The sequence below is a fragment of the Bos javanicus genome, chromosome 7 (assembly GCF_032452875.1).
Source record: "Bos javanicus breed banteng chromosome 7, ARS-OSU_banteng_1.0, whole genome shotgun sequence".
NCBI classification, from domain to species: Eukaryota; Metazoa; Chordata; class Mammalia; order Artiodactyla; family Bovidae; genus Bos; species Bos javanicus.
Window position 1 is genome coordinate 6,904,614 of NC_083874.1, and position 26,401 is coordinate 6,931,014.

General features: G+C 49.8%; 2 protein-coding genes across 4 annotated transcripts; one reads left to right on the forward strand and one right to left on the reverse strand.

Annotated features, from left to right (window-relative positions):
- Positions 1–936: 936 nt before the first annotated feature.
- On the forward strand, positions 937–11,546 carry CIB3 (calcium and integrin binding family member 3). Its single transcript, XM_061421759.1, has 6 exons — positions 937–1,167; positions 1,395–1,429; positions 3,351–3,462; positions 4,612–4,759; positions 5,998–6,193; positions 11,417–11,546. The coding sequence occupies exons 1-6, from the start codon at positions 1,117–1,119 to the stop codon at positions 11,436–11,438; spliced, it is 564 nt and encodes a 187-aa protein (XP_061277743.1). The 5' UTR covers positions 937–1,116; the 3' UTR covers positions 11,439–11,546.
- Positions 11,547–13,770: 2,224 nt separating this feature from the next.
- Positions 13,771–26,368, reverse strand: HSH2D (hematopoietic SH2 domain containing). Of its 3 annotated transcripts, none has more exons than XM_061421753.1 (6): positions 23,727–26,368; positions 19,763–19,910; positions 17,617–17,706; positions 15,819–15,984; positions 15,217–15,351; positions 13,771–14,415 (listed from the first exon to the last, which is right to left on the reverse strand). In XM_061421753.1, the coding sequence occupies exons 2-6, from the start codon at positions 19,885–19,887 to the stop codon at positions 13,903–13,905; spliced, it is 1,029 nt and encodes a 342-aa protein (XP_061277737.1). In that variant the 5' UTR covers positions 19,888–19,910; positions 23,727–26,368; the 3' UTR covers positions 13,771–13,902. The 3 variants fall into 3 exon arrangements, with proteins under 3 accessions (XP_061277737.1, XP_061277735.1, XP_061277736.1); XM_061421751.1 differs by lacking the exon at positions 23,727–26,368 and adding an exon at positions 22,069–23,545; XM_061421752.1 differs by lacking the exon at positions 23,727–26,368 and adding an exon at positions 22,238–22,431.
- Between the last annotated feature and the right edge of the window lie 33 nt (positions 26,369–26,401).

Below are 26,401 nucleotides of genomic sequence, written 5' to 3' on the forward strand. Positions count from 1 at the left end.
TTTTGTGTGTTTGCTTTGTATGTACCATGTGTGTGAAAAGTATTATTACTGTATGAACAGTACAAAAAGCCAATTGTATTAGTTGAGTGCTTAGACTAACTTTGTTGGACTTAATGAATGAATTGGACTTAAGAACGTGCTCTTGGAATGAAATTCATTCAATACGTAGGGGAAATTACTGAATTTACCCCTTGAGGATGCGTGGTGCACATTAACATATTAAAGGGTCTGACGAGTCCTGCAATAAAGAACTATGGTGTTAATTTAACCCAAACTTAGACGTTAGATTGCTTTTCTCAAGCCATAACATCATTCTCATCATCATCTCCAATGCACACCTCATCTAGCTTGTTCACTATCATGTGTCTACAATTGGCTTACATTCAATGGTCAAAAAAATTTTGCTTTTGGTTGGGGAAGTTGAGTGAATGATCTCATCAGATCTTCAGAACAACTCTGTGTTTTTGTTGCTTTGTCACTAAGTCCTGTCCGACTCCTTGTGACCCCAAGGATCGTAGCCCACCAGACTCCTCTGTCCGTAAGATTTCCCAGACAAGAATACTGGAGTGGGTGCCATTTCCTTCTCCAGGGGATCTTTCCGACCCCAGGGATTGAAACCAAGTCTCCTGCTTTGGCAGGCAGATTCTTTACTACTCTATGAAGTAGGTACTAATATAATTTCCATCTTGCAAACAAGGCTCAGAGAGGCCAGGTGACCCGCTTAAGACCAGTGGGTGAAGAGCTGGAATTTGACCTGAAGTGTGCCGGCAGCCTCTCCATCACCCTGCCCATTTCTCAAAGATGCCCCACACCCCACACCAGTCTCACTGGTGATGGCAAGTGTGGTCTCCCCACTGAGGGATGCCCTGTGACCTCCCTGAGCCCTTCTCCTTGCCCTGATGACTGTGGACATATACTCAGGCCGTTGCCCAGAGAGCTTGGCTGTAACTTGAGTCTCACCCAGGCTGGGGGTGATGAGGAGGGTGGGCAGGTGACAGCCAGGGCAGGGAGATTTGCCCAGACACTGGTGAGCAGCAGCCTGGCAACCGGTGTGGCCCTGAGGAGATTGGGGAGCTTTGGGAGCCTGTTCCAGAGTCCAGGCAGAGGTCTCCACTAATGGGCAACAAGCAAACAGTCTTCACTCATGAGCAACTGGAAGCTTATCAGGTAGGGGTGATGGACCAAGCCGTCGGTGGGTTTGGAAGCCTGGTTGTTTTCTTGGCTGAAGAAATGGGGACAGCATCCCTTCATCCTGGGGGGATGGGGGGCGCAGTCAGCAAGAGGTCCCGGGGTGGCTCTGTGTGTGGGTTCAGGCAGCGATGGGTTGTGGGGGAGGAAGGAGGCACCCCCCGCATCAGGCAGGGTCTGGGTTAAGCCAACATCTCTCTCCACAGGACTGCACCTTCTTCACGAGAAAGGAAATCATGAGGTCAGTCTGAGGAGGAAGGGAAGAAGAGCTGGGCCCTTTCTATATGCTTTGCAATTTGACTGCACTCGATGCTTAATGGGGGAATCGTGTGCTCAGTTGGTGGATGACGCAGAGATGGGAAGGCTGCTGAGACGTCCCATCTGGCCATATTGCCACACCTCTAGGCTGACGAGCTTGGGCTTTCTCCTGAAGGTGGCAGGGAGTCATAGAGAGTGTGTGAGCAGGGGTGATGCAGATCAAAACTTCCCCCTGAGGCCCAGTGAGAACAGGCTGGGACCCCAGGAGGCAGAGTCTAGAGCCAGCTCTGGGTGGTGGGGTTGACATCAAGGTTAGAGGGTGAAGAGGTGGCCCCAGGCTACTACAGGTTCCTGGTGTGAGCATTGATCCTCCTACAGCATCACTCAGCCCATGGAGCCATTATCCAGATTCCGGACCCACCCATGAACTTTGACTTGTGAAACCCAAGCTGGCTGGGGTTTGACTGCAGAGTGATCAGGGCCAAGGTCCCAATTGCGTGGGTGCAGGACATCCATTATTGATGGGCACAACTTCCACCAGTAAGCCCCATTGTCTGGGTGAGGACAGTTCACAGGGTCACCCTGACCATCATGATTGGATTACTTATGGGGAAACTGAGGCTCACACAGGGGAGGCTGACCTCAGACCCCTGGGTAGATGGGTAGAGCCCCAAAGAGTTTGAGGCTAACACTTTGTGTGTCTCAAGCTTCTTGCTTCTCACGCAGACCTACTGAGCAGAAAGAGGGGAAAAGGGGAAGAGGGACTTACTCGAGGCCATACAGAAACCCAAACCCAGGCTATTCTCTGAAGGGACCCAGCAGTGAAGTTCCAGATAACCCCTCTTCCAGTTCCTAGCCATCATATGACCCAGAGGCTTATATCCCCCCCTGAGACGTCCCTAACAACTTCAGGATCTCTGGCCCATCAAGAATGGTCTGTACAGGTGACTGCTCAGCATGTTCCAGTGACGGTACGGTATCACCAGGCAAGGGCATTGGAGTAGACACCTGACCCCACCATCTGGGCAGTGTGTATGGCCTTTGCTGTTTTGCAAAATGCCTTCCATTTACCCCTTTGAAAAACCTGAATATTAGACTGTGTCTCTGGCCCCTTGAGGGAACTGCAACCCCCATTATGGAAGGACAGAGGGAAAGTGTGAGGATGAGGGTCTTGCCAACAGTGTGATGATGTCTAGCAAATCGTAGATTGACTCAGAGTCTCTGAATGCTCAATGTGAGATGACCTTGCCTTAAGCACTCTCTTTTCTGTCAACCCCACCTGCCTGCTGAGCTCTTATTTGTGCTTCAAAGCCCAGCACCTAGCACCCATGCCCCCTCCTCCAGGAAGTCCTTCCTTCTCTTTGGCTTACTTTTCCCACTCTAGTTTCCCCTAGCTTTGGGGTCTTCTCTCTCTCTTTTTTACATTTTAAAAACAATGAATGAATTAATTTTCTGGCTGCTCTGGGTCTTGGTTGCTGTGTAGGTTTCTCCAGTTTTGGTGAGCAGGGGCTGCTCTCTGGTTGTGATATGTGGGCTTCTCACTGCAGTGGCTTCTCTTGGGAGCATGGGCTCAAAGGTGTGCGGGCTTCAGTGGTTGTGGTGTATGAGCTCAGTAGTTGCCTCATGGCATGTGGGATCTTCCCAGACCAGGGACCAAACCTGTGGCCCCTGCATTGGCAGGTGGATTCTTAATCACTGGACCTCCAGGGAAGTCCCTGGGGTCCTCTCTTTACCTTGGCCTTGTCCCTAGGGAGATAAAGATGTCTCTGTGTGAGGGTTGGGCCCAGGGCTGATGGCTCAGCATCCTTCAGTGTATAGTGAGCATCTGTGAAAGTGAGAGAGTAGAGACAAGCTCACCCTCACTCATCTCCCAGACCTTCTCATTGTTTCCCTCCCCATACCAGGCTCTTCTATCGCTACCAGGACCTGGCCCCTCAGCTTGTCCCTCTCGACTATACCAGCTGCCCTGACGTGAAGGTGCCCTATGAGCTCATTGGCAGCATGCCTGAGCTGAAGGTATGCCCGGGGCCCTGGGGCAGGCATGGGATAAAAAAGAAGGGATGTGCCTTGCTGTATTTCTATGAGGTGACTGTTGCAATTATTTCTATTTTACAGGTGAAGAAACTGAATTTCAGAGAGGTTAAGACACTTGTTTATGATCACACAGCTAGGACATGAGAGAGACACAATTCAAACTCTGGGTTGTGGGAAAGATGAGATGAGATAATGCAGGTAAAGGGCTTAGCACAGGGCCTGTGACATGGTAAGTACTCAGGAACTGAGTACGTGCTAAGTCTCTTCAGGCATGTCCATCTCTTTGCAACCTATGGACTGTAAGCCCGCCAGGCTCCTCTATACATGGGGATTTTCCAGGCAAGAATACTAGAAGTGGGTTGCTGTGTCCTCCTCCAGGGGATCTTCCCAACCCAGGGATCGAACCTGCATCTCTTATGTCTCCAGCATTGGCAGGCAGATTCTTTACTGCTAGTGCCACCTGGGAAGCCCACTCAGGAACATTAGTTCTTCTTTTTCATAGTAGAAGCCATTAAAGACAGATTCTTCTCAGCAGGATGTTTGACACTAGTTTGTGACTCTGGAGGGGACTTGTGGGATAAAGGACAGAGAATAGAGATTATTTATCACAAGGACAGAAGCCTCATTCAAGAGGGGCAGAAAGTGTTGTGCTTCAGAATCGCCCTCCATAATTCAGCTTCTCCCAGGAAAAGGCTTCAGTCTCAGGCAGCCTGATCTCTTGAGGTAGTGAAGGGAAACACCAACTGCCCGAGATTTCCTCCCATCAGCTCTGCAACAAGCAGAAATGAGGTTCCTCCACCCCAACTGTTCAGAAACCCTCCCAAGGCAGCCTCTGATTGGCCATCTGGAGTCACATGATCATCCTAGAGGCAATCGCCATTGCCAGGTGAATGGAAATCCCTGATTGGCCTCACTGGGGTCATGTGACTGCCTCTGAAGCCAGAATGGGGGTTAACTGGCACCCAGGCCATAGAGGAAGAGACTGGAGTTGTCTGGGGTCCTCTCCAGGGATCATAGGAGGAAGAGAGTCTTAGTGAAGGGTACTCAGAGGTTTCCAGGAAGGTGGGGGCTGACAGTGAAACCACACGGAGCCCCAGAAAACCTGGTAAGGGATGGATTTCCTGTCTCTAGGACAACCCCTTCCGTCAGAGGATCGCCCAGGTCTTCTCCGAGGATGGGGATGGCCATATGACCTTGGACAACTTCCTGGACATGTTTTCTGTGATGAGTGAAATGGCTCCCCGTGACCTCAAAGCCTACTATGCTTTTAAAATTTATGGTGCGTGCACAGACCCCAGGGTGGGGAAGTGGGAATGAACCCAGGTCTTGGGTCAGGGACTGCATGGCCATCATATATGTCTCACCAAGGGTTCTGAGGCCCTGCCTGGCCCTGTCCTTCATCCCAACTTGGTACCTCCCCCTCCACTCTATCCCTCTGCTAATTCCATCCAGCTACACTGGCCTGGAAAAGACTCTGATGCTAGGACGGATTGGGGGCAGGAGGAGAAGGGGATGACAGAGGATGAGATGGCTGGATGGCATCATTGACTCGATGGACACGAGTCTGAGTGAACTCCGGGAGTTGGTGATGGACAGGGAGGCCTGGCGTGCTGCGATTCATGGGGTCGCAAAGAGCTGGACACGACTGAGCGACTGAATTGAACTGAACTGAACTGAACACTGGTCTGGCTGTTTCCCCAACACATCAAACCCTTTCTGCCTCTGGGCCTTTGCCTCTGCTGTGCTTTTTGTCTGGAATACCTTTCCCCTAGTTCCTTCTTACCTTGATATCTCCGTCCAAAGTAGTCCCTGCCTCCTAGTCACTCCCGTGCCACATTCAATTTCTCTCCTGGCATGGAGCAGTGCTGCTTAACTTCTTGTTCATTCTTCTGTTCACATCTTATTGATTTTCTCTCTGAAGAGACCCTAGAGCAGTGGCAGTGTTTGGTTTGCCATCTGTCTCTGGCACATAGTAGGTATTCAGTAAATACTTGTTGAATGAATGAATGAAAATTTATCACAGTGCCTGGCACAAAGTAGGCACTCAGTAAATACTTATTGAAAGAGGGAATGAATGAAAAACAATGATCACTCGCCTGACACATAGTAGTGTTAGTCTCTCAGTTGTGTCCAACTCTTTGCGACCCCATGGACTGCAGCTTGCCAGACTCCTCTGTCCATGGGATGCTCCAGGCAAGAATACTGGAGTGGGTAGCCATTCTCTCCAGGAGATCTTTGCCGCCTGGGGATCGAACCTGAGTCTCCTGCATTGCAGGCAGATTCTTTACCATCTAGGCCCCCAGAGATTGACACATAGTAAGTGCTCATTAATACTTGAGTGAATGAATGACCTCCTAGCAGTTACCTACCCAATTCCAAAGCAAGATCTGGCTAATAGCCCAGGGTCTTGGGTTCCCTCCAGTGCCTCAGTTTCTTCCTTTGTCACATGGGGACAAGATGTGTTCACCACTGGCCCAGCCTGGTCACCCCCATGTCCCCACCTGTCCTGCTTTGCAGACTTTAACAATGATGACTACATCTGTGCGTGGGACCTGGAGCAGACGGTGACTAAGCTGACACGGGGGGAGCTGAGTACTGAGGAGGTGAGCCTGATATGTGAGAAGGTGCTGGATGAAGCCGATGGGGACCACGACGGGCGGCTGTCCCTGGAAGACTTCCAGAACATGATCCTTCGGGCACCAGACTTCCTCAGGTGATATTCCTTGCCATCCTGCACAATCCATTCCTATGTACGAGAGGAGTGCTCATGGATTAGATCCACAGACTGTGAAATTTCCTCCATTTTTTCATTTGTGACACTGGGGAACTTTCCTGACCTCCCTGGCCTCAGGCTGTGTCTTTTGAATGGGGCTAATTAGAGACCCTGGGGACACCTCCTGTGGGTGGACACAGCTCTTTGGGTGAGTAGAACATGGTTGGAACTTCAGTCCTTACTTGCCTGAACATTTTGCAGTGAACAGACTGGACAACTGTACTTGGCAACACTAGGGAAAATCAGCACTCTAGGGAGGATTGTTGTTCAGTCGCTCAATCATGTCCAACTCTTTTGCGACCCCATGGACTGTAGTCTGCCAGTCCAGGGGATTTTCCCGGCAAGAATACTGGAGGGGCTTGCCATTTCCTTCTCCAGGGGATCCAGCACAGATTAAATGAGTTAATACAGGGGGTGGGTGGGAATACACGGGAGATGTTTTTATATCTCCCATGAGCTTGGAATGGTTTTTACATTTTTAAATGGTTGGGGGAAAAAAAATCATACTCCACAACACATGAAAGTGATATAAAACTCATATTTCCATGTCCATTGCTGGTTTTATTGGCATACAGCCATGCCTATTTGTGTTCATAGTGTTCACAGCTTCTTTTGAGCTTTAAGGTGACGTTGAGTCATTGTGCAAAGTTGTAAATATCAATCATTTGGCCCTTGGCAGAAGAAAGTTGACTGATCTTGAGCTAGTACATGGAAAGAATTTAGAGCAGTTCTTTGCATACAGCAGGTGCTCAATAACTGTGCGCTATTGTTACTGTTGTGGCTTTCATGCCCAGAGGATCTCCTTCCTCTACCTTGGATAACAAGGCTGGTCTCCTGACCACTGAGACATGAATAATGACGCCATGATGAGTCCCTTGCCACTAACTGAGTACCTGATGTGCATCCTGCTCTGTATATTTGCCTCTTTTTAGCCCTCATTACTGTCTGAGCCACCAACTTCCCTAGAAGCTCAGATGTTAAAGAATCTGCCTGCAATGCAGGAGACCTGGGTTTGATTCTTGGGTGGGGAAGATACCCTGGAGAAGGGAATGGTTACACACTTCAGTATTCTTGCCTAGAGAATCCCATGGCCAGGGGAGCCTGGGCGGCTACAACCCTGGGGTCACAAAGAGTTGGAAAAGACTGAGCGACAAACACTTTCCATTCTTTCAGCCCTCATTACAGTTCAGTTAGGGAGGGATAGCTGTTACTCCCATTTTGTTGTTCAGTCTCTCAGTTGTGTCTGACTCTCTGCAACTCCACAGACTGCAGCACGCCAGGCTTCCCTGTAATTCACCATCTCCCGGAGCTTGCCCAAACTCATATCCATTGAGCCCGTGATGCCATCCAATCTTCTCGTCCTCTATCGTCCCCTTCTCTTTCTGCCTTCCTTCTTTCCCAGCATCAGGGTCTTTCCAGTGAGTCAGCTCTTCGCATCAGGTTGCCAAAGTATTGGAGCTTCAGCTTCAGCATCAGTCCTTCCAATGAATATTCAGGACTGATTTCCTTTAGGATGGACTGGTTTGATCTCCTTTGTATTCAAGGGACTCTTCAAGAGTCTTCTCCAATACCACAGTTCAAAAGCATCAATTCTTCAGGGCTCAGCCTTCTTTATGGTCCAGCTGTCCCATCCTAGACTACTAGAAAAACCATAGCTTTGACTATAAAGACCTTTGTCAGCAAAGCAATGTCTCTGCTTTTTAATATGCTGTCCAGGTTTGTCATAGCTTCCCTTCAAAGCGGCATGTGTCTTTTAATTTCACGGCTGAAGTCACTGTCTGCAGTGATTTTCGAGCCCAAGAAAATAAAGTCTATCACTGTTTCCATTGTTTCCCCTTCTATTTGCCATGAAGTGATGGGACCAGATGTCGTGATCTTAGTTTTTTAAATGTTGAGTTTTAAGCCAGCTTTTTCACTCTCCTCTTTCATTTTCATCAAGAGGCTCTTTAGTTCCTCTTAGCTTTCAGGCATAAGGGTTGTGTCATCTGAATATCTGAGGTTATTGATATTTCTCTCGGCAATCTTGATTCCAGCTTGTGCCTTATCCAGCCTGGCATTTCACATGACGTACTCTGCACATAATTTAAATAAGCAGGGTGACAATATACGGCCTTGATGTACTCCTTTCTCAATTTGGAACTAGTCCATTGTTCCATGTCTTGTTCTAACTGTTTCTTCTTGAGCTGCATACAGATTTCTCAGGAGGCAGGTAAGGTGGTCTGGTATTCCCATCTTTTTAAGTATTTTCCACAGTTTGTTGTGATCCATACAGTCAAAGGCTTTAGAGTAGCCAATGAAGCAGAAGCAGGTGTTTTTCTGGAATTCTCTTGCTTTTTCTATGATCCAGTGAATGTTGGCAACTTGATTTCTGGTTCCTCTGCCTTTTCTTAATCCATCTTGTACTTCTGGAAGTTCTCAGTTCACGTACTGTTGAAGCCTAGCTTGGAGAATTTTGAACATGACTTTGCTAGCATGTGAAATGAGTGCAATTGTGTGGTAGTTTGAACATTCTTTGGCATTGCCCTTCTTTGGGATTGGAATGAAAACTGACCTTTTCCAGTCCTTTGGCCACTGCCGAGTCTTCCAAATTTTCTGGCATATTGAGTGTGGTTCTTTTAGGATTTAAAGTAGCTCAGCTGGAATACATCACCTCCAGTAGCTTTGTTCACAGTGATGCTTCCTAAAGCCCGCTTGACTTTGCACTCCAGGATGTCTGGCTCTAGGTGAGTGATCACACCATCGTGGTTATCCAGGTCACTAAGATCTTTTCTGTATAGTTCTTCTGTGTTTTCTTGCCACCTCTTCTTAATATCTTCTGCTTCTATTAGGTCCATACCATTTCTGTCCTTTATTGTGCCCATCTTTGCATGAAATGTTCCCTTGGTTTCTCCAATTTTCTTAAAGAGACCTCTAGTCTTTCCCATTCTATTGTTTTCCTCTTTTTCTTTGCATTGTTCACTTAGGAAGGCTTTCTCATCTCTCCTTGCTCTTTTTTGGAACTCTGCATATAGATGGGTTTATCTTTCCTTTTCTCCTTTGCCTTTCGCTTCTCTTCTTTTCTCAGCTATTTGTAAGGCCTCCTCAGACAGCCATTTTGCCTTTTTGCATTTCTTTTTCTTGGGGATGGTTTTGATCACTGTCTCACATACAATGTTATGAACCTCCATCCATAGTTTCAGGCACTCTATCAGATCTAATCCCTTGAATCTATTTGTCACTTCCACCGTATAATCATAAGGGATTTGATTTAGGTCATATGTGAATGGCCTAGTAGTTTTCACTACTTTCTTCAATTTTAGTCTGAATTTTGTTATAAGCAGTTTATGATCTGAGCCACAGTCAGCTCCTGGTCTTGTTTTTGCTGACTGTATAGAGCTTCTCCATCTTTGGCTGCAAAGAATATAATCAATCTGACTTTGTATTGACGATCTGGCGATGTCCATGTGTACAGTTGTCTCTTGTGTTGTTGGAAGAGGGTGTTTGCTATGACCAGTGCGTTCTCTTGGCAAAACTCTGTTAGCGTTTGCCCTGCTTCATTTTGTACAGGGCCAAACTTGCCTGTAATCCAGGTGTCTCTTGACTCCCTACTTTTGCATTCCAGTCCCCTATGATGAAAAGGACATCTTTTTTTGGTGTTAGTTCTAGAAGATCTTGTATGTCTTCATAGAACTGTTCAACTTTAGCTTCTCCAGGCTTGGATCACTGTGACATTGGGGCATTCTTGGGGCATAGGCTTGGATTACTGTGATATTGAATGGTTTGCCTTGGAAACAAACTGAGATCATTCTGTCATTTTTGAGATTGCACCCAAGTACTGCATTTTGGACTGTTTTGTTGACCATGAGGACTACTATGTTTTTTTTTTTTTTGAGGGATTCTTGCCCACGGTGATAGATATAATGGTCATCTGAATTAAATTCTCCCATTCCCAGCCATTTTAGTTCACTGATTTCTAAAATGTCAGTGTTCACTCTTGCCATCTCCTGTTTGACCACTTTCAATTTGTCTTGATTAATGGACTTCCCTGGTGTCTCAGATGGTAAAGAATCCGTCTGCAGTGTGAGAGACCTGGGTTCGATCCCTGGGTTGGGAAGATCTCCTGGAGGAGGGATGACAACCCACTCCAGTATTCTTGCCTGGAGAATCCCCACGGACAGAGAAGCCTGGTGGGCTACAGTCCATACGGTCGCAAAGAATCGGCCACGACTGAGCGACTAAGCACAGCACAGCACACAGGGACCTAGCATTCCATGTTCCTTTCCAGTATTGTTCGTTACAGCATCTGACTTTACTTTCACCTCCAGACTGGGCACTGTTACCGCTTTGGCTCAGCCTCTTCATTCCTTCTGAAGCTATTTCTCCACTCTTCTCCAGTAGCATATTGGGCACCTACCGACCTGGGGAGTTCATCTTTCAGTGTCGTATCTTTTTGCCTTTTCATACTGTTCATGGGGTTCTCAAGGCAAGAATGCTGAAGTGGTTTGCCATTCCCTTGTTCAGTGGACCACATTTTGTCAAAGCTCTCCACCATGACCCATCTATCTTGGGTGGCCCTACACGGCATGGCTCATAGTTTCGTTGAGTTGGACAAAGCTGTGATCCATGTGATCAGTTTGGTTAGTTTTCTTGTAATTGTGGTTTTCATTCTGTCTGCCCTTTGATGGATGAGGATGAGGTTTGTGGAAACTTCCTGGTGGGAGGGACTGGCTGTGGGGAAAAGTAGGTCTTGCTCTGGTGGGCGGGGCCACACTCAGTAACTCTTTAATCCAATTTTCTGCTGATGGGTGGGGCTGTGTTCCCTCCCTGTAGTTCGGCCTAAGGTCAAACTATGGCAGGTGCAATGACTGTAGGTAATAAGTCCTTTTTAGGAGGTTGCCATTATCCTCATTTTACAGGGAAGTAAATGGAGGCCTAGAGAGGTAGCCTTAGAGTCTGGGGCAGAGCCAGGATGTAATCTCTGATCCAAAATGATGTGTGCTCTCAACCCCTGTAGGGGCCAGGAAGACCATGGCCTAGGGTTTATTGAAGGGGTCCATCTCCCCCTCACCCCAACCACCATGGCTCCTTGCTTGCCTTGTGGACTCGCGGTGGGAGTGTTGGGGAGGGGGATGAAGAGAGGCTGCTCTCTGCCTGCTGACAGACTCCTTTCCTCTTTGCACCCAGCACCTTCCACATCCGCATCTGAGGGCACCATGGAGGAGCAGCCGGGCCAGAGGACGTTGGGGTGACCCCTCATCCTGTTGTGAAATCTGCTTTCCCTGGGCTCCGGGAATAAATGCACGTCACTGAGTCACAGCTGCCTGGACAATGTGTTTCCCCTCTAAACCTGGTAGATCAGAGGGAGGCAGCCTGGGATCGCACCTCTGTCCTCACTGTGTGATTCTGTGTGGCTGCACCCTCTGTGGGCCATGATCTTCCCATTTGTACAAGGAAAGGGCTGACTCTGGACATCTCTCCACTGTGAGGGCTGGAAGTGACTCACCTGGTGGGCAGAGGAGATGAGGCCCCTGCTGTGTCCCGCCCCAGGGCATCCCCAGGGGTGGAACATGACTACTCAAGTCCCCCTTTCCCCCCCTCAATCCCTGAATTTCTCAAGGAAACTAAAGCTTCACCTCCTCGTTGAATCATCAGAACTGCCAGGGGAGGCCTCTGGGCAAGAATGTCACTCACTGAGGCTGGCACAGTGCTTTATCGTCACGAAGCACCTGCCATTCTGCCATTGCATTGACTCCCTGTGACATCCCTGGCAGAGAAGCACTCCACTTCATTCAGAGACAGTGGAGTGACTTGCCCAAGGCCACACCTGAAGTCATTTGCAGGGGCAGACTTGAGCCCAGGCCCACCTCACTCCAGATCCCAAACCTCTACATCTTGCAGATTTGGGAAGCCACACACTATTTCACTTGGGCTTCTCTGGTAGCTCAGCCGGTAAAGAATCCACCTGCAATGCCGGAGACCCTGGTTCGATTCCTGAGTCAGGAAGATCCCCTGGAGAAGGGATAGGCTACCCACTCTAGTATTCTTGGGCTTCCCTGGTGGCTCAGACAGTAAGGAATCTGCCTGCAATGTGGGAGACCTAGCTTCAATCCCTGGGGTGGGATAATCCCCTGGAGGAGGGCATAGCAACCCACTCGTATTCTTGCCTGGAGAAACCCCATGGACAGAGGAGACTGGCGGGCTACAGCCCATGGGGTTGCAAAGAGCTGGATACAAGTGAGCGACTAAGCACAGCACAGCACATCACTCTGCTCCACCTAGAGTCATCTTGGGGACCCATTCCATGGCTCTGATCCATCCAAGGAGTAATCATTCTTATGACTGAAACCAGACTCCAGGGACCTTCCCAGACACCTCCACTGTGCATAATTTCTAGGGTGCCCCCTCCAACCCAAATCCCCATTTATTAAGCACCAACTGTGCACCAAAGCCCTAGGTTTTATTCACATTCTGCTGGTTCATCCTGAGAAAACAGAGACTGCTCTTCTCATTTTCTGGATGAGGAAACAGGCCCAGAGAGGCCTAGTGACTCACCAAAGGTCACACAGCCCCACAACCCAAGATTTCCTCCTGAGCCCACTCCCAACCACAGCCCTGGACTGCCTCTCCCTTCTTAAAGCAAAAGGCCTCCTATACTTCTCCTACAGCTGCCACTGATGTCAGGAATGCTACTGTGCCGCACTTTCCTCAAGTCTCATCTCCTCCATTTGTACAAAAACCCAGGGGGAAGGCATGAACAGCTGTGCTCAGGCACAGGGGATGCGGAGAAAGAGTTCAAAGGCCTGGCTTCAAGTCCTGGTGCTGACACCCCAGCCGTGTGTGTGACTTTGGCCATACCTCTTCTCTTCTCTGAACCTGTCTTCTTCTTTATTTTCTAAATTTAATTTAATTTTTTTTTTTTTTTTGGTTGCACCTCAAGGCTTGTGGGATCTTAGTTCCCCGACCAGGGATCAAACCTGGGCCCTTGGCAGTGAGAGAGCAGAATCCTAACCACTGGACTGCCAGGGAATTCCCCTGCCTCTTCTTTAAAATATGCAGAATGAGCCTACCTGGTGCACCTACACAGAAGGTGAAAAAAAGTGAAAGTGTTAGTTCCTGTCAGGCTCTTCTGTCCATGGGATTCTCCAGGCAAGAATACTGGCGTGGGCTGCCATTCCCTTCTCCAAGGGATCTTCCTGACCCAGAGATTGAACCTAGGTCTCCTGCATTGCAGGCAGATGTTTTACCATTTGAGCCACCCGGGAAGTCCCTAGGTCTGCTGAGAGGTGTGAAAGAAATTATGAATGTGGAGGGTCTAGTGTGAGGCCTGGCGCACAGTAGGTGTCCTAGCCCCATCACTATAACTGATTGTTATTATTACTATTATGTTTTGATTGTGCCACATGGCAGGTAGGATCTTAGTGCCCTAACCAGGGATCAAACCTGTGCCCCCTGCAGTGGAAGTGTGGAGTCTTAACCACTGGACCATCAGGGAAGTCCTCATCATTATTATTAAAATGACCAGGTTGCCCCACTGGCAATCATAGGACCAGACCCAAGCAATGTTTTTATTACATTTCTCAGGTCCCTGAGGGCTAGTGGGTTACGGCAGAAAGCAAGAGGCCCAGGCATGAACAGCTCCCAGCAGTGAGGGTCCCAGAGCCAGGGCGAACCTAGCAGTACCCAGGGGCGAAGGGTGGCGGGGGGCGGTACTCCTCAGGGAGAGAGTCCTGGGGTTCTCTCAAGTCCACTGGGCCTGGTTTGGACGCCTGTAAGGACAGGACCCTCACCACCGTCTGGTGCCAGTCCTTGACCTTCGAGGCTGCCTCGTTCCAGCTGACCGACCTTGAGGTTTTCCTGGAGGGGCCCTGTCTGTTTCTTGGAGCTTGGGGCTGTGCGGGGCTTGTGAGGGACGTGGCCACAAAGGGGTCCTTGTTGACGTTATTTTCCCAGACTGTGTCACCTGTCCCAGTTTCCGAGCCGTCGGTCACTGACGATGAGCTCAAAGTCGCCAGGTGGGATTTCAGCTGCTGCTGGACCTTCCTGCCCGTCTTGGGGAGCATCCTGAGATTCCTCCAGAGTTTCTGACGAGCCTCCTCGAGAGGACCCTCCATGGATGCACCTTTCAGCCCTGCTGACAGCTTCCTTTCCTTTGACCGATGGAGCGGGTCTGGCTTTGCAGAGGCCTGAAACGGAGAACAGATGAGACCTGGGGCCACCCCACCCACCAGAGCGCTGAATCTCCCCCAGAAACTGGGACCCAGGTCCCACCCAGACACCCCGGGATAGACAAAGATCCCAAGAGAACCCCCCAAACCTGATCCCATGGCCCATCCTTCCTGTCTCAGTAAAGGGCTTCACTGTCTCCCCCAGCGTGCAGCAGACTTTTCCCATAAAGGTTCAGAGAGCCAGTGTTTTCAGCTTTGCGAGTCCAATAGTCTGTGCTTCATTACTCAGCTCTGCTATTGTGGGAAGCAGCCAGAGATTATAGTCAGTGAGCCAGCATGTCCGTGTTCCCAAAATACGGACACAGAAATGTGGGTTTCACCTGATTTTCACAGGTCGTGAAATACTATTTTTCTTTTGATTTCTTTCAAACACTCAAAAACACAAAAGGTGCACTTAGCTCATGGGCCACAAAGAGGGCAGCCACTCCAGTATTCTTGCCTGGAGAATCCCATGGACTGAGGAGCCTGGAGGGCTACAGTCCATAGGGTCACAAAGAGTCAGACATGACTGAAGTGACTGAGCATGCATGCAGGCATGGGGATTCAAACCATGACGATGACCTTCTTCCCTGCTTACCCTCCACCTCCAAGTCATCGGCAAGCTCCACCTTAGACACAACCTAGGGACTTGAACAACAGCAGGATCTAATCTTCATTCTAGAGACTCTTCTCTGGCAGCTGTGGGTCACCTCTGCCCCTGCATCCTGCCACCCCACCTCCCACTTTCCAGATCGGAGATGCCACCTTTCTGTCACATACCTCCTTGAGTGGGGCTATGGGATAAGAGGAGGGAATCTGATGTTCACTGAAGCCAAGAGCAGAGCTGGAGTCTTCCTCAATCAGTGCGTTGGAGTAAAGGAAGAGATCTTCATAATCCACATTTACTGGATCCCTCTGCAAGGCAGAGGGGACCTATAGCTCAGTCCCAAGGCAGGGGACAGGGATGGGGCTGGGGTCCTGTCCCACCCACAAAATTTCCCACAGCAATGACTGAGGGCTAGGCTCTGTCCTCTGGGCCTTATAAGGACTATGCTACACTCACAGCCAGTTTCTGAGGGCCTAGGCCACACTCATCAGTCCTTATAAGGAGACACACCCCTCCCACAACAGCTTCTCAGGGCTAGGCCCCACCCACTGAGGCTTATAAGGAAATATGCTATTCTGGTAGGTCAGACAAGGTTATACCTGGTACATGAATCCCTGTAAAAAAACCAGCCTGGGGACCCAGGGAACAAGGACCAGGAGGGGCGGGGCCCCAGGGGAACAGGGACTGCAAGAATGATGGAATCTCAAGAGGCAGAGGGGGCATGCAGGAGCAAGAGTTTGGGGGGCTTGGCCCTTGGGGGGGTCCCAATCCTCACCTGTGGGCAGGACTGCATCAGCAGGTCCCCATGTGGTCGCAGCGGTTGCTGCTGATAGAAGGTGACCAAAGCATCTAGAGAGTCATGGACCCTCTCTTCCCCAGGGATCGTGAAGCTCCCATCATCCAACAGTTTCACCATGAAGTGGTGGCAGCAGTTCTGAGCTCTGTGGAGATACGGTTGGAGCTAGGCTATCCCATTCTCCATCATATGGTTCCCAACCCAACCCTTCCTCCCCACTCCACCCCCAGCTCTTGAGCTGGCAGCATCATGGCTACAGCCCGCTGCCTAGATTCCCTTGTACGCTCCTCCACTCATTAGCCATGTGACACTTGGCAGGTGACTGTACTGTGCCTCAGTTTCCCCCTTTATAATGGGAGGCTATTCAGGCCTTCTTGTGAAGATGGAAAAATCTACTGCAGGTAAAAGCTTAGCTCCATGCCTGGCAAGGGTAATTGATCAATAGAAATGACAATGAAAATTGGTACAGATACTCAAAAATGTTTCATTATTAATGAATGAATGCATTTACTGATTGGCCACTGTGTGCTTACTGAGCTTCCCAGGTGGCGCTAGTGGTAAAGAACCCGCCTGCCAATGCAGGAGACATTAGAGACATGGGTTCAATCCCTGGGTCAGGAAGATCTCCTAGAGGAGGGCATGGAAACCCATTCCAGTATGCTTGTCTGAAAAATTCCATGGACAGAGGAGCCTGGTAGGCTATGGTCCATAGGGCTGCAAAGAGTCAGACACAATTAGAGTGACTTAGCATGAATGCAAGCATGTGCTTGTTATGTCTCATTTAGTCCTCACATCAAGACTCTGAATTAACTTTAGCATTTTTATGTTAGAGGTGAGGACTTGGAAGGAGGCACAGAAAGAGTGAGTAGCTTGTCCAAGACCACACAGCATGTTAACTGGCAGCCTTGGGCTGCCTAAGTGACTGAAGGCGTGAGCTTTTCCCTCTGTGGGTAACTCTGTGATAGGACCATTTAAAAAATTCCTTTGGAAAAAGAAAAATTCCTTTGGCCTGGAATCCTTTTGAAAAGTAGTCTGTGCTACTAACTCCTCTAACTGAGATGCTGGATCAGGCATTGAAAACTTAGGGAGCTGAGCTGCCCTGGTTTTCCATAACATGTCCCCAAGGAAGTCAGAGGGTTGCCATTTATTTATTTATTTTTAAGTTAACTTATTTAATAATTTTATTTTTGGCTGTGCTGGGTCTTCTATACTGGGCAGGCTTTTCTCTAGTTGTGGAGAGCGGGGGCAACTCTCTACTTTTGGTTCCCGGGCTTCTCATTGCAGTGGCTTCTCTTATTGCACAGCGCAGGCTCTAGAGCGTGGGCTTCAGCAGTTATGGTGCTCAGTAGTTGCGGCTCCTGGGCTCTAGAGCATAGCTGTGGTACACGGGCTTAGCTGCTCCATGGCATATGGGATCTTCCCAGACCAGGGATCGAATCCGTGTCTCTTGCATCTCTTGCATTGGCAGGCGGATTCTTTACCACTGAGTCACCAGGGAAGTCCAGGGAGTTGCCATGTAAATGGCTGGGGAGAGGGAGTTAGAGGAAAGGCAATAGCTACTCTTGGGTCTCACGCAATCCCTGTTATCACACAGTCTCAGTTACCACCAAGCTCACGTCTGCTGGCTTCAGCCATACCTGCAGCTGCCCACTCTTCAGTTAGATTCTACCAGACCCTCATAGTGATTGCTCCCTGAGAAGCTGTGGTGTGAAGCACCCATGCCCCCTCCAAGTAGGCCCCAGAGTCCCCCTGCTGCCTCCCCTAGCCCAGGCCTTACTTGTAAGACAGTGTGTAGCCCACGTGACTGTGACTGACCCTGATGAGGAAGGATCCCAGGGGCTGTGACTCCAGTAAATTTTCAGCATCCCTGGAAGGCAAATACAGGAAAGAGATGGATAAACACACTGGCCAGACATCTGGTATACCAATCACCCAGTAGTGGCACCCCCTGAGCCACAGTGGTCTGTGCTTTTCTTTTTTAAAAAAATTTTTATTTATTTATTTTAACTGGAGGATAATTGTGGTGGTTTAGTTGCTCAGTTGTGTCCGACTCTTTGCGACTCCATGGACTGTAGCCCACCAGGCTCCTCTGTCCATTGGAGGATAATTACTTCACAGTATTGTGATGTTTTTGCCGTACATCAACATGAATCGGCCATAGATATACATGTGTCCCCCATCCTGAATACTGCTCCTCCCTCCCTCCCCCCGACCCTTTCCCTCTGGGTTGTCACACGGCACCAGCTTAGGATGTCCTGCTTCATGCATCACACTTGCATATGGTTTTCCATTTCCTAAGTGAACAAACAGCTTAAAATCACTTCTTTTCTTGGTTGTTTCAGACCTTGGGATATTCAGAGACAAGGATGTTCTCCCAGAGGTGGTAGGAAGTCTCTGATGACCTTGACCATCTCTCACAGCCCCTGCTTGCCTTCCCAACAACTGGAAGGCAAATCAAAGACAGCTTTGGGTAGATCAAGGTGTCACAGGTAATAAAGCAGGAGCTACTCTCAAATGCTTTTGATTTAAAAATTTAAAAAAAAATATTTTATTTATTTGGCTGTGCTGGTCTCAGTTGCAGCACACGGGATCTTCCATCTTTGCTGTGACCTGCGAACCCTTTAGTTGAGGCTTGTGGAATCTAATTCCCTGACCAGAGGTTGAACCTGGGCCTCCTGCATTGGGAGCGCGGAGTCTCAGCCATGGGACCACCACACGCATTTGATTTTAAATGCATTTGTTTTTCATTAGCTGTGTGACCCCTGGCGAGGGTCAGTCCCTTTCTGACCTTCAGCTTCCTTAAGGGGAAAGTAAACCCTAACTCCCAGGGCCCATGGGAGGACAGATGAAATGCACATGGTATGCATATGGGAACTGCCGGCTGGTGGGAACACACAAGGTGCTCACTATTATTATTACTATTATCTTGGGTTCACACCTAGTGAGAGGTAGCCTTCTAGGAGACAGAAGGGGGATTTTGGACATGAGCTATCTACTACAGTGGAAAAGGAAATGGAAACCCACTCTAGTATTCTTGCCTGGAGAATTCCACAGACAGAGGAGCCTGGTGGACTACAGTCCACGGGGTCACAAAGAGTCGGACACAACTGGGCAACTAACATCTACTACAGAGGCCACTGGCCACGTGTGGCTGCCAAGCACTTGAAATATGGCTGGTAGGAATCGAGATATACTAAAAGCATATAATACGTGCCAGATTTTAAGGACTTAGGGCTAATTACATGTTGAATATACTGGTTTAAATAAAAAAATATGATTAACGTTAATTCCACTTCTTTCTGTTCACCTCTTTTAATAAAGCTACTAAAATGACATAAAATTACAGTGCATGGCTTATATTATACTTCTGCTGTGCACCCCAGAACTTAGAAACCATGCCCAATTCCTCCTTTCTGTGGCTTTCACAAGGTTTCCTCAACTTCCTGCATTTAGAATGTGGCAATAAAGGTTCTTTTCGCTGTTTATTTAGAGCTAGCCCCTGGGGGTGACTAGGTGGATTTGTTCGTGTCCTAGGAGCTCAGTCTGATGTAGAAAGTGCATTCTGGCTAAACCCTGATGGACAGAGAGCAGCTGTTTGGGGGGCACTGTGTAAAGAAAGATTCTGAACCTGCGTTTCACCATCACTGACTCAGTGAGGTTGCAGCCCAGCCTGAGCGAGGTGAGGGGAAGGGGCCGGTCAGGTCCTGGGCAGGACTGCTCTGGTGGCCACGTGTATAGAGAGAGCTGAGGTCCAGTAACTTGCCCAAGGTCGCATAGTAAGTCCATGGAGGAGACAGAATTTAACCCTCTTAACTCACTTAGCACAGCTGAGCCCAGGATCCTAAAGTCAAAACCTGCCTAGGGTGGGGGTAGACCAGGAAAGAAGGTGAAGGGCAGGGTGGAAGGTGTGGCGGTGTCCTTACTCTCTTGAGATGGCACCGTGGAACCACTCAGGGACCCCTTCACAGGTCAGCTGGTCCACCTGCGTTTGCACGAACCAGTCCAGTCGTGGAGGCAGTGGTGGGGGCAGCCTTCTGGCCTCAGTCATGGCTTCCAGGGGTGAGGGCTGACCTGGTGATGGGAAGGAGGAAAGAGAGTCAAGTGTGGTCCACTTCCCACCTTTGCTTCATTCATGCAGTTCATGCTGCCTCCTCCTTTGAGAAGTCCTCCAGGTTGGACAGAGCCAACAGGATTGAAATCGACTTGTTTCTTGAGCACCTACTATGTGTTGGCACTTAAAGCACATTCATTCATTGACTCATTCCCCCAAAACCCCCTCCCAAGGATTCTTCCTTTTCGTTTTATTCTTATTATGTGTACCATTACTACAAATATTAGAAAGCCCCTTTTATACATACATGTACTTAAGTTTAGAGCTTCCCTGGTGGCTCAGTTGGTAAAGAATCCACCTGCAATGCAGGGAGACCTGGGTTCAATCCCTGGATAGGGCAGATCCCCTGGAGAAGGAAATGGCAACCCACTCCAGTATTCTTGCCGAGAAAAATCCCATGGACAGAGGAGCCTGGTGGGCTACAGAGCATGGGGTTGCAAAGAGTTAGACATGCCTGAGCGACTAAACCACCACCATTTAAGTTTAAGAACTGAGCTTGTGTCACTCAGTCGTGTCTGACTCTTTGCGACTCCATGGATGGTAGCTCCTCTGTCTATGGAATTGGATGGAATTCAGCAATTGGATGGAATTCAGTATTCCAGGCAAGAATACTGCAGCGACCCGACCCAGGGATCGAACCCAGGTCTCCTGCATTGCAGGCAGTTTCTTGACCATCTGAGCCACCAGAGAAGTCCGAATTTACGTAAAGGTTAAATTTAGTAACTATCACTTTCCCAGGAGGGATGTGGAGATGGCAAAATAATGAGTGAATGAATGAAATAGCAGGTACACAGTGGGTGTCGTAAAATGTTGCCATGGTTTCATTAAACACTACAGAGATGTGGCCCCAAACAGCTGCCGCCGCCACTGTTGTCACCGAGGGTGGCGGCTACAGATGGCACATCTATAACTTGACAAATGCATGATTAATTCACACACATTCTCAACAGTTTTAAGCTCAGGTACCAATGGACTTCATGAGGCAATGACACAGAGCTGGAAAACACAGAAAGAAAACAGCAGCAATTCGCAAAATGGTATTAATTGAGTGAAGAATCAGCCAAAGGGTTGTGCCCTGCTTGGTTGTCCACACATGACCCTTCACTCTTACCCTTAATTCTGTGCCCACACCAGAGCTCAACCCTCCCCCGTTCCCCATTGGTCTGATTTTTCAATATCTCAGAAGGTCTTTGTTACCAAGCTGTTTCTACAGGGAGGGTGTGTTTATCAACCTAGTCAATATTGACTTTCTCTTGCCAGAAGACAGATGCTAAGCACACCCTCTGGGGAAGAACCCAAAGAAACTGTAGTGAGTGAAATTAAAGAAATCTATTAAGAAATGTTTAATAAAGCAGGGTGATAAATCAACTGAGCCCAATCAGAGCCAGACAAACTGGGTTCAGACCGCAGCTCTCCCACTTGGCTGCTGTGTGATCTTGAGCATCTCACTTAACCTCCCTGTGCCTGAATTGTCATCTGCCATTTGGGGCTAATGATGGTAATTGCCTGAGAAGGTACAGTTAGCACAGAGGTCAGCATGTACTCATATAATGAATATTCATGAATCCAGTAGTGACGCAGAATGAGGAAATATTCACAGGCTTGTTCTTTTTGCTACCTGGGAGAACTCTTACTTATCCTTCAAGACCCAGCAAGAATATCCCTCCTCCAGGCAGCTTTCTTGCCTCTTCTCCAGGACAAAGCCCTGGCATCCATCTCTGTCTTCCATCTTTCCTATCATTCCCGCCTCTGCCTTAGCCTTGCCTCGTGGAACATCTGTGTCTGGTTCTGTCTCTCCCATATTAGGGGCTCTTGGGGATCAGGTCCAGGGCTAGGTTCTTTTGGATTTTTCTGGGTCCCCAGCATCACCTGGCACTGAGAGGGTGGCACAGGGGAGGGTGCAGGGTGATGAGTGAAGTCATACTAAGTTTTAAGCTCCTGACCACAGCCTCGGAGCCTCCCCCTCCTCCTCATCACCCACATCCTCATCACCCACATCCTTGCTCTGCTCCACATTGACCAAGCTCGCTCTCTCCTCTCCATGTGTCTGCCCCAGCTGTGCCCCTGTCAGGGATGCTCTTTTCCAAATTCCAGCTCTATTTTCCAATGGTCACCTACCAGTGCCCCCAGAAGGTTCTTCCTGCCTCTCTGGACCCCGCCAGCCCTGGCTCTCCTTCTGGTCCAGCCTGGTTCCCATGTGTTATCTCCTCAAGGGTGGAGATGAGGCTGAAGCTCTTGGGGCCCCAGTCTCACCCAGCATGGGGTGGGCACAGAAATAGGCACGTACCTGGGAGACCCCTGTGGGGCCCAAGGCCCTCACTCTGGCTCTGCCTCCGCAACTACAGGAGCCTTGGGTTTCGGTTTAGGGTCTGCACGTCAGCAGGGCGGGGCACTCTGCCCCAAGTGGTTCCTGTTTCCTTAAGTAGGTGAGCCCTGGGCGGGGACTAGGACGCCAACTGGCCCCCACCCCCACCCTCGGCCCCATCTGCAGGCCAGCCGAGCTGCTGTGTGCAGGCGGATGGACACCCTTCCTCCATCCAGACCTTGACAAGTCTTTTTCCTTTTTTTACGTTTTTTTTTGGTTGGGTCTTCGTTGCTGCAGGTGGGTTTTCTCTAGTTGCAGTGAGCTGGGGGCTGCTCTTCATTTCTGTTTTTCTTGTTGCAGAGCATGGGCTCCAGGGCGCGCAGGCTTCCACAGCTTCAGTGTGTAGGCTCAGTAGTTGTAGCTCTCGGGCCTAGCGGGTTCTCAGCATATGGGATCTTCCCAGACCAGGGATCGAACCCGTGTCCCTTGCACTGGCAGGCAGATTCCTATCCACCAGCTGCCAGGGAAGCCCAGACCTTGACAGGTCTTTACTGAACACCTATTGTGTGCTAGATCCTCAGGAGACACAGAGGTGACCCCAAGACAGGCACATAGGCCCTGCCCTCCCAGCATTGATAACCTGGCAAGCAACGAAGAGGAGTGAGAAATGATTCATGTCGTCGTTTTAAAGTGGACAGCCTATTAGGAAGGGGGAACTGGTGTTGCAAGAACCCCCAGAGGAGGCCAAACTGATCTGGAGGAAGGGCTAGGGAGGAGCAGGTTGGAGTCAACTTGACTTGGGGGTTGTTGCATGGGAAGAATGCTCTGGGTGAGGGTGGGGTGAGAACAGCAGAAGCAAAGGGCCTGAGGCAGCAGGGCTGAGCCTGAAGGGGCAAAGGCCGCACTGCATAAGCAGGGCTACATTACGACTTCCTCCATAAGCAAACAAACACAGCACCCATTTAACATTCTACTTTATGACTGCATTGACATCAAGACCAATGCAGGCCAGGCTGGATACATTTTATATTTTCATTATTATTGTACCCATTTTTTTTTTCTGATTAAAACAAAAACAGAACTAAGACATTTTGACGGGCATCCTACACACACTGTGGGCCCCGAGGGTGGGAACCCGGCCTAACGGATCAGCTAGCCCCACATGTATGCTGGCTACCTCACCCCTCCCCGGCAAAACCACTTCCTCTGACCTTCTCAGACAGAAACGGCCCAGATCGCTGCGGCTAAGCTGGGGCCTCCCTGCGGACCTATCGCCCTGGTACAGCTGGTCTAGATAGCTGCCTCCCCCAACCCCCACCGCCAATTGAAGGCTCCAGTTGGATTGCCCCCAGCCCCCTGCTGACCCCTCGCACCAGGGGTTGTGACGGGAGTTGGGGGTACTGGTCCTGAGCTCGTGAGTCCACTGTGCTCAAATAGGAGACGCGTGGAGCTCGGTTTCTCACTCACTCACCCACTGTGTGGCTTTGCGTGAGTCAGACTCCCTTTCAGTTTCTGCATCTGTGAAGTGGGCACAGGGACAGCCCTCCTGAGCCACGTGATGATAAGGTGAGACAACCTTGCAGCATGCAGCATGGCGTTCAATTAAGAGGAACACGGGGACTCTTCACTGTGATTTAAGCTGATGCCTTTGTTCCTGGCTGGGGGAGAGGCAAGCTTGGCCTCCCCACTTCACCTCTCGGATCCTCTATGCCTTCCCCGGCCCGATGGATGGGCTCCCAGCCTTGAGGAGGGGAGCAATGTTGTTGTGGAGGGACAGAATCGACCAACAGACCTTTATCACAGAAAGTCTGACCATCAGGGACCTCATTTACATGAAGCTCAGTCTCTAGAAACATGAGGTTTTTCAGTCTCCAGGTCACCTTCCTGAGGCCCCACCATAAAGGGCGCCACTCTGATGATGCTGACTGCGTGGGGGATGTGTTCTTTCACAGGCCAAGTCCTCCCCTGAGGCTGCCACAACAGAATCACCCCCACCTCTTGGTGACCAGTCTTTGAACCTGTGAATAGACACGTGGCCCTCGGAGGAACATTCCAGAAGGGGACCAGCAGGGAGACAGTAGGGCTGGGGGGCTCTAAAACCCCTGTCCACCCCCTTAAGTCAGCCCCTTACTCTAGGATCTGCAATCCTCGCTGGAGCCCTCAGCTGGTGTGACATTCAGTGGACCCCGTGTGGCGTGGCTCTCTGGTAGCAGTGGCCACAAGGGAGTCTCAGCCCTGGGACACTCTGGGCTGTGGACGTCAGGGCTGGGGAAGCCCTGTCAACTAGGCTCTGTCAACTCTGGGCTTCACGTGGCTTCATGGTCTCACGTTTGTGCTCCAATGCCTCCATTCTATCAATTCATTCATTCGTTCATTCCACAGACACTGGCGAGCCCGACCTGTGGGCACCATGCTGCTGCTGCTGCTAAGTCACTTCAGTCGTGTCTGACTCTGTGTGACCCCATAAGACGGCAGCCCACCAGGCTCCCCAGTCCCTGGGATTCTCCAGGCAAGAACACTGGAGTGGGTTGCCATTTCCTTCTCCACGCTAGATGCTGGTAAAGAAGACCAAAGAGATTCTGTTCTTGTCCTGCTGGAGCTCATTATGGTCCATGAGGAGACTGATGCCATGCAAATCCACATGCAGGAGAGGCTGGCAGGAGAGAGAACAGCAGGGGAAATGTCCTGGGAGAGGAACAAACTCAGCAGGCTTGCAGAGCAGACAGGCAAAGTATCCAAAAGGGGGAGACAACCCAAACATCCATCAGCAGGTGAACGCAGAAAAGACGCGGTCCATTCACACAGTGGGATATTACCCAGCTGTAAAACGGCATGAAGCGCATGACTGATCCCCAAAACTTTATGCTGAGCGCAAGAAGCCAGATGCAGGTCACACAGTGTATGATTCTATTTATATGAAACGTTCAGGACAGGCAAATCCATAGAGACAGAAAGCAGATCAGCGGTTGCTGGGGGCTGAGGAATGGGGAGTGACTGCTAATGGGTAGCAGGTGATAAAAATGTTCCCAAACTGGTGATGGTTGCACAACGCTGCACTCTGCGCTGGGTGAATGCTATGTGTGTGAATCACATCTCACTAGAGCTGTTATTGGGAAAGACACTGATGCTGGGAAAGACCGAAGGCAGAGGGGAACAGATGAGGTGGCTGGATGGCATCACCAACTCAGTGGACGTGAGTTTGAGCAAACTCCAGGAGATGGTGAAGGACAGGGAAGCCTGGCGTACTACAGTCCATGGGGTCACAGAGTTGGTTGGACACAACTGGGTGACTCAACAACAGAAGCTGTTATTAGAAAGAGCCGAGGTATCGTGTGTCTCTGTATGGCGGGGGAGATGGTAGTGGAGAAGCTGATTCTCTACCTGCCACCTCATCAAGATCTTTAGAAACAAGGAAAAATAATGACTCTCTGAGCAGGAGGCTGATACAAGGTGGGACTGAGCTTAAGGATCCCACCTGACCTGGGTGGGAGCAACCGATGGAAACTTGGGGCATAATGGAGCAAATACTTTACAGCTCAAAGCTGGTAACTTGGATGACCTGTCCCTGTTAGACAAGATGTAAAACAAGAGGTGAGCTTTGCTCTTGGGAGACAAGTTAACAGTGCTAATGGTAATGAATCAGATAATGACAGAGGCCTTAGCAGCAAGTCAGGGATGTGCCCTCAGGACTTTTCAGAGCCATCCCGTAAGGTGGAGACCATGACACTGTCCACTTTACAGATGAGGGAACTGAGGCTCAGCCCTGGTTGAGAGCGGGGTCTGAAGCAGGATCTCCTGATAGGTGAGGGAGGGAGCTCACAGTGGAGTGCTCAGCTTGGCAAAAAAGGTGTCAGCAGGACCAAGAGAAGCTTGGTGGCATGGCAGGGTAAATGTGGACACAGTGGGCTCAGTAGAGGGCACGATGCTGGCAGTGAGCGCTCTGTTTTCCTATGCTGTATGTGTATGTGTGTTTGGGGGTGCTGGAAAGCTTATTTTCCCGTCAGTCTTCTTATAATTGTGTCACCTCCTCAGAGCTTGAGGCTACCTTCTCCTCCAGCTTGGGTTAACCTGCCGCCTCCATGTTGATCCCGTCCAGACCCGAGGCCCCTGCTGACCTGGGCTGCATTTTAAATAGCAGGCATCCTG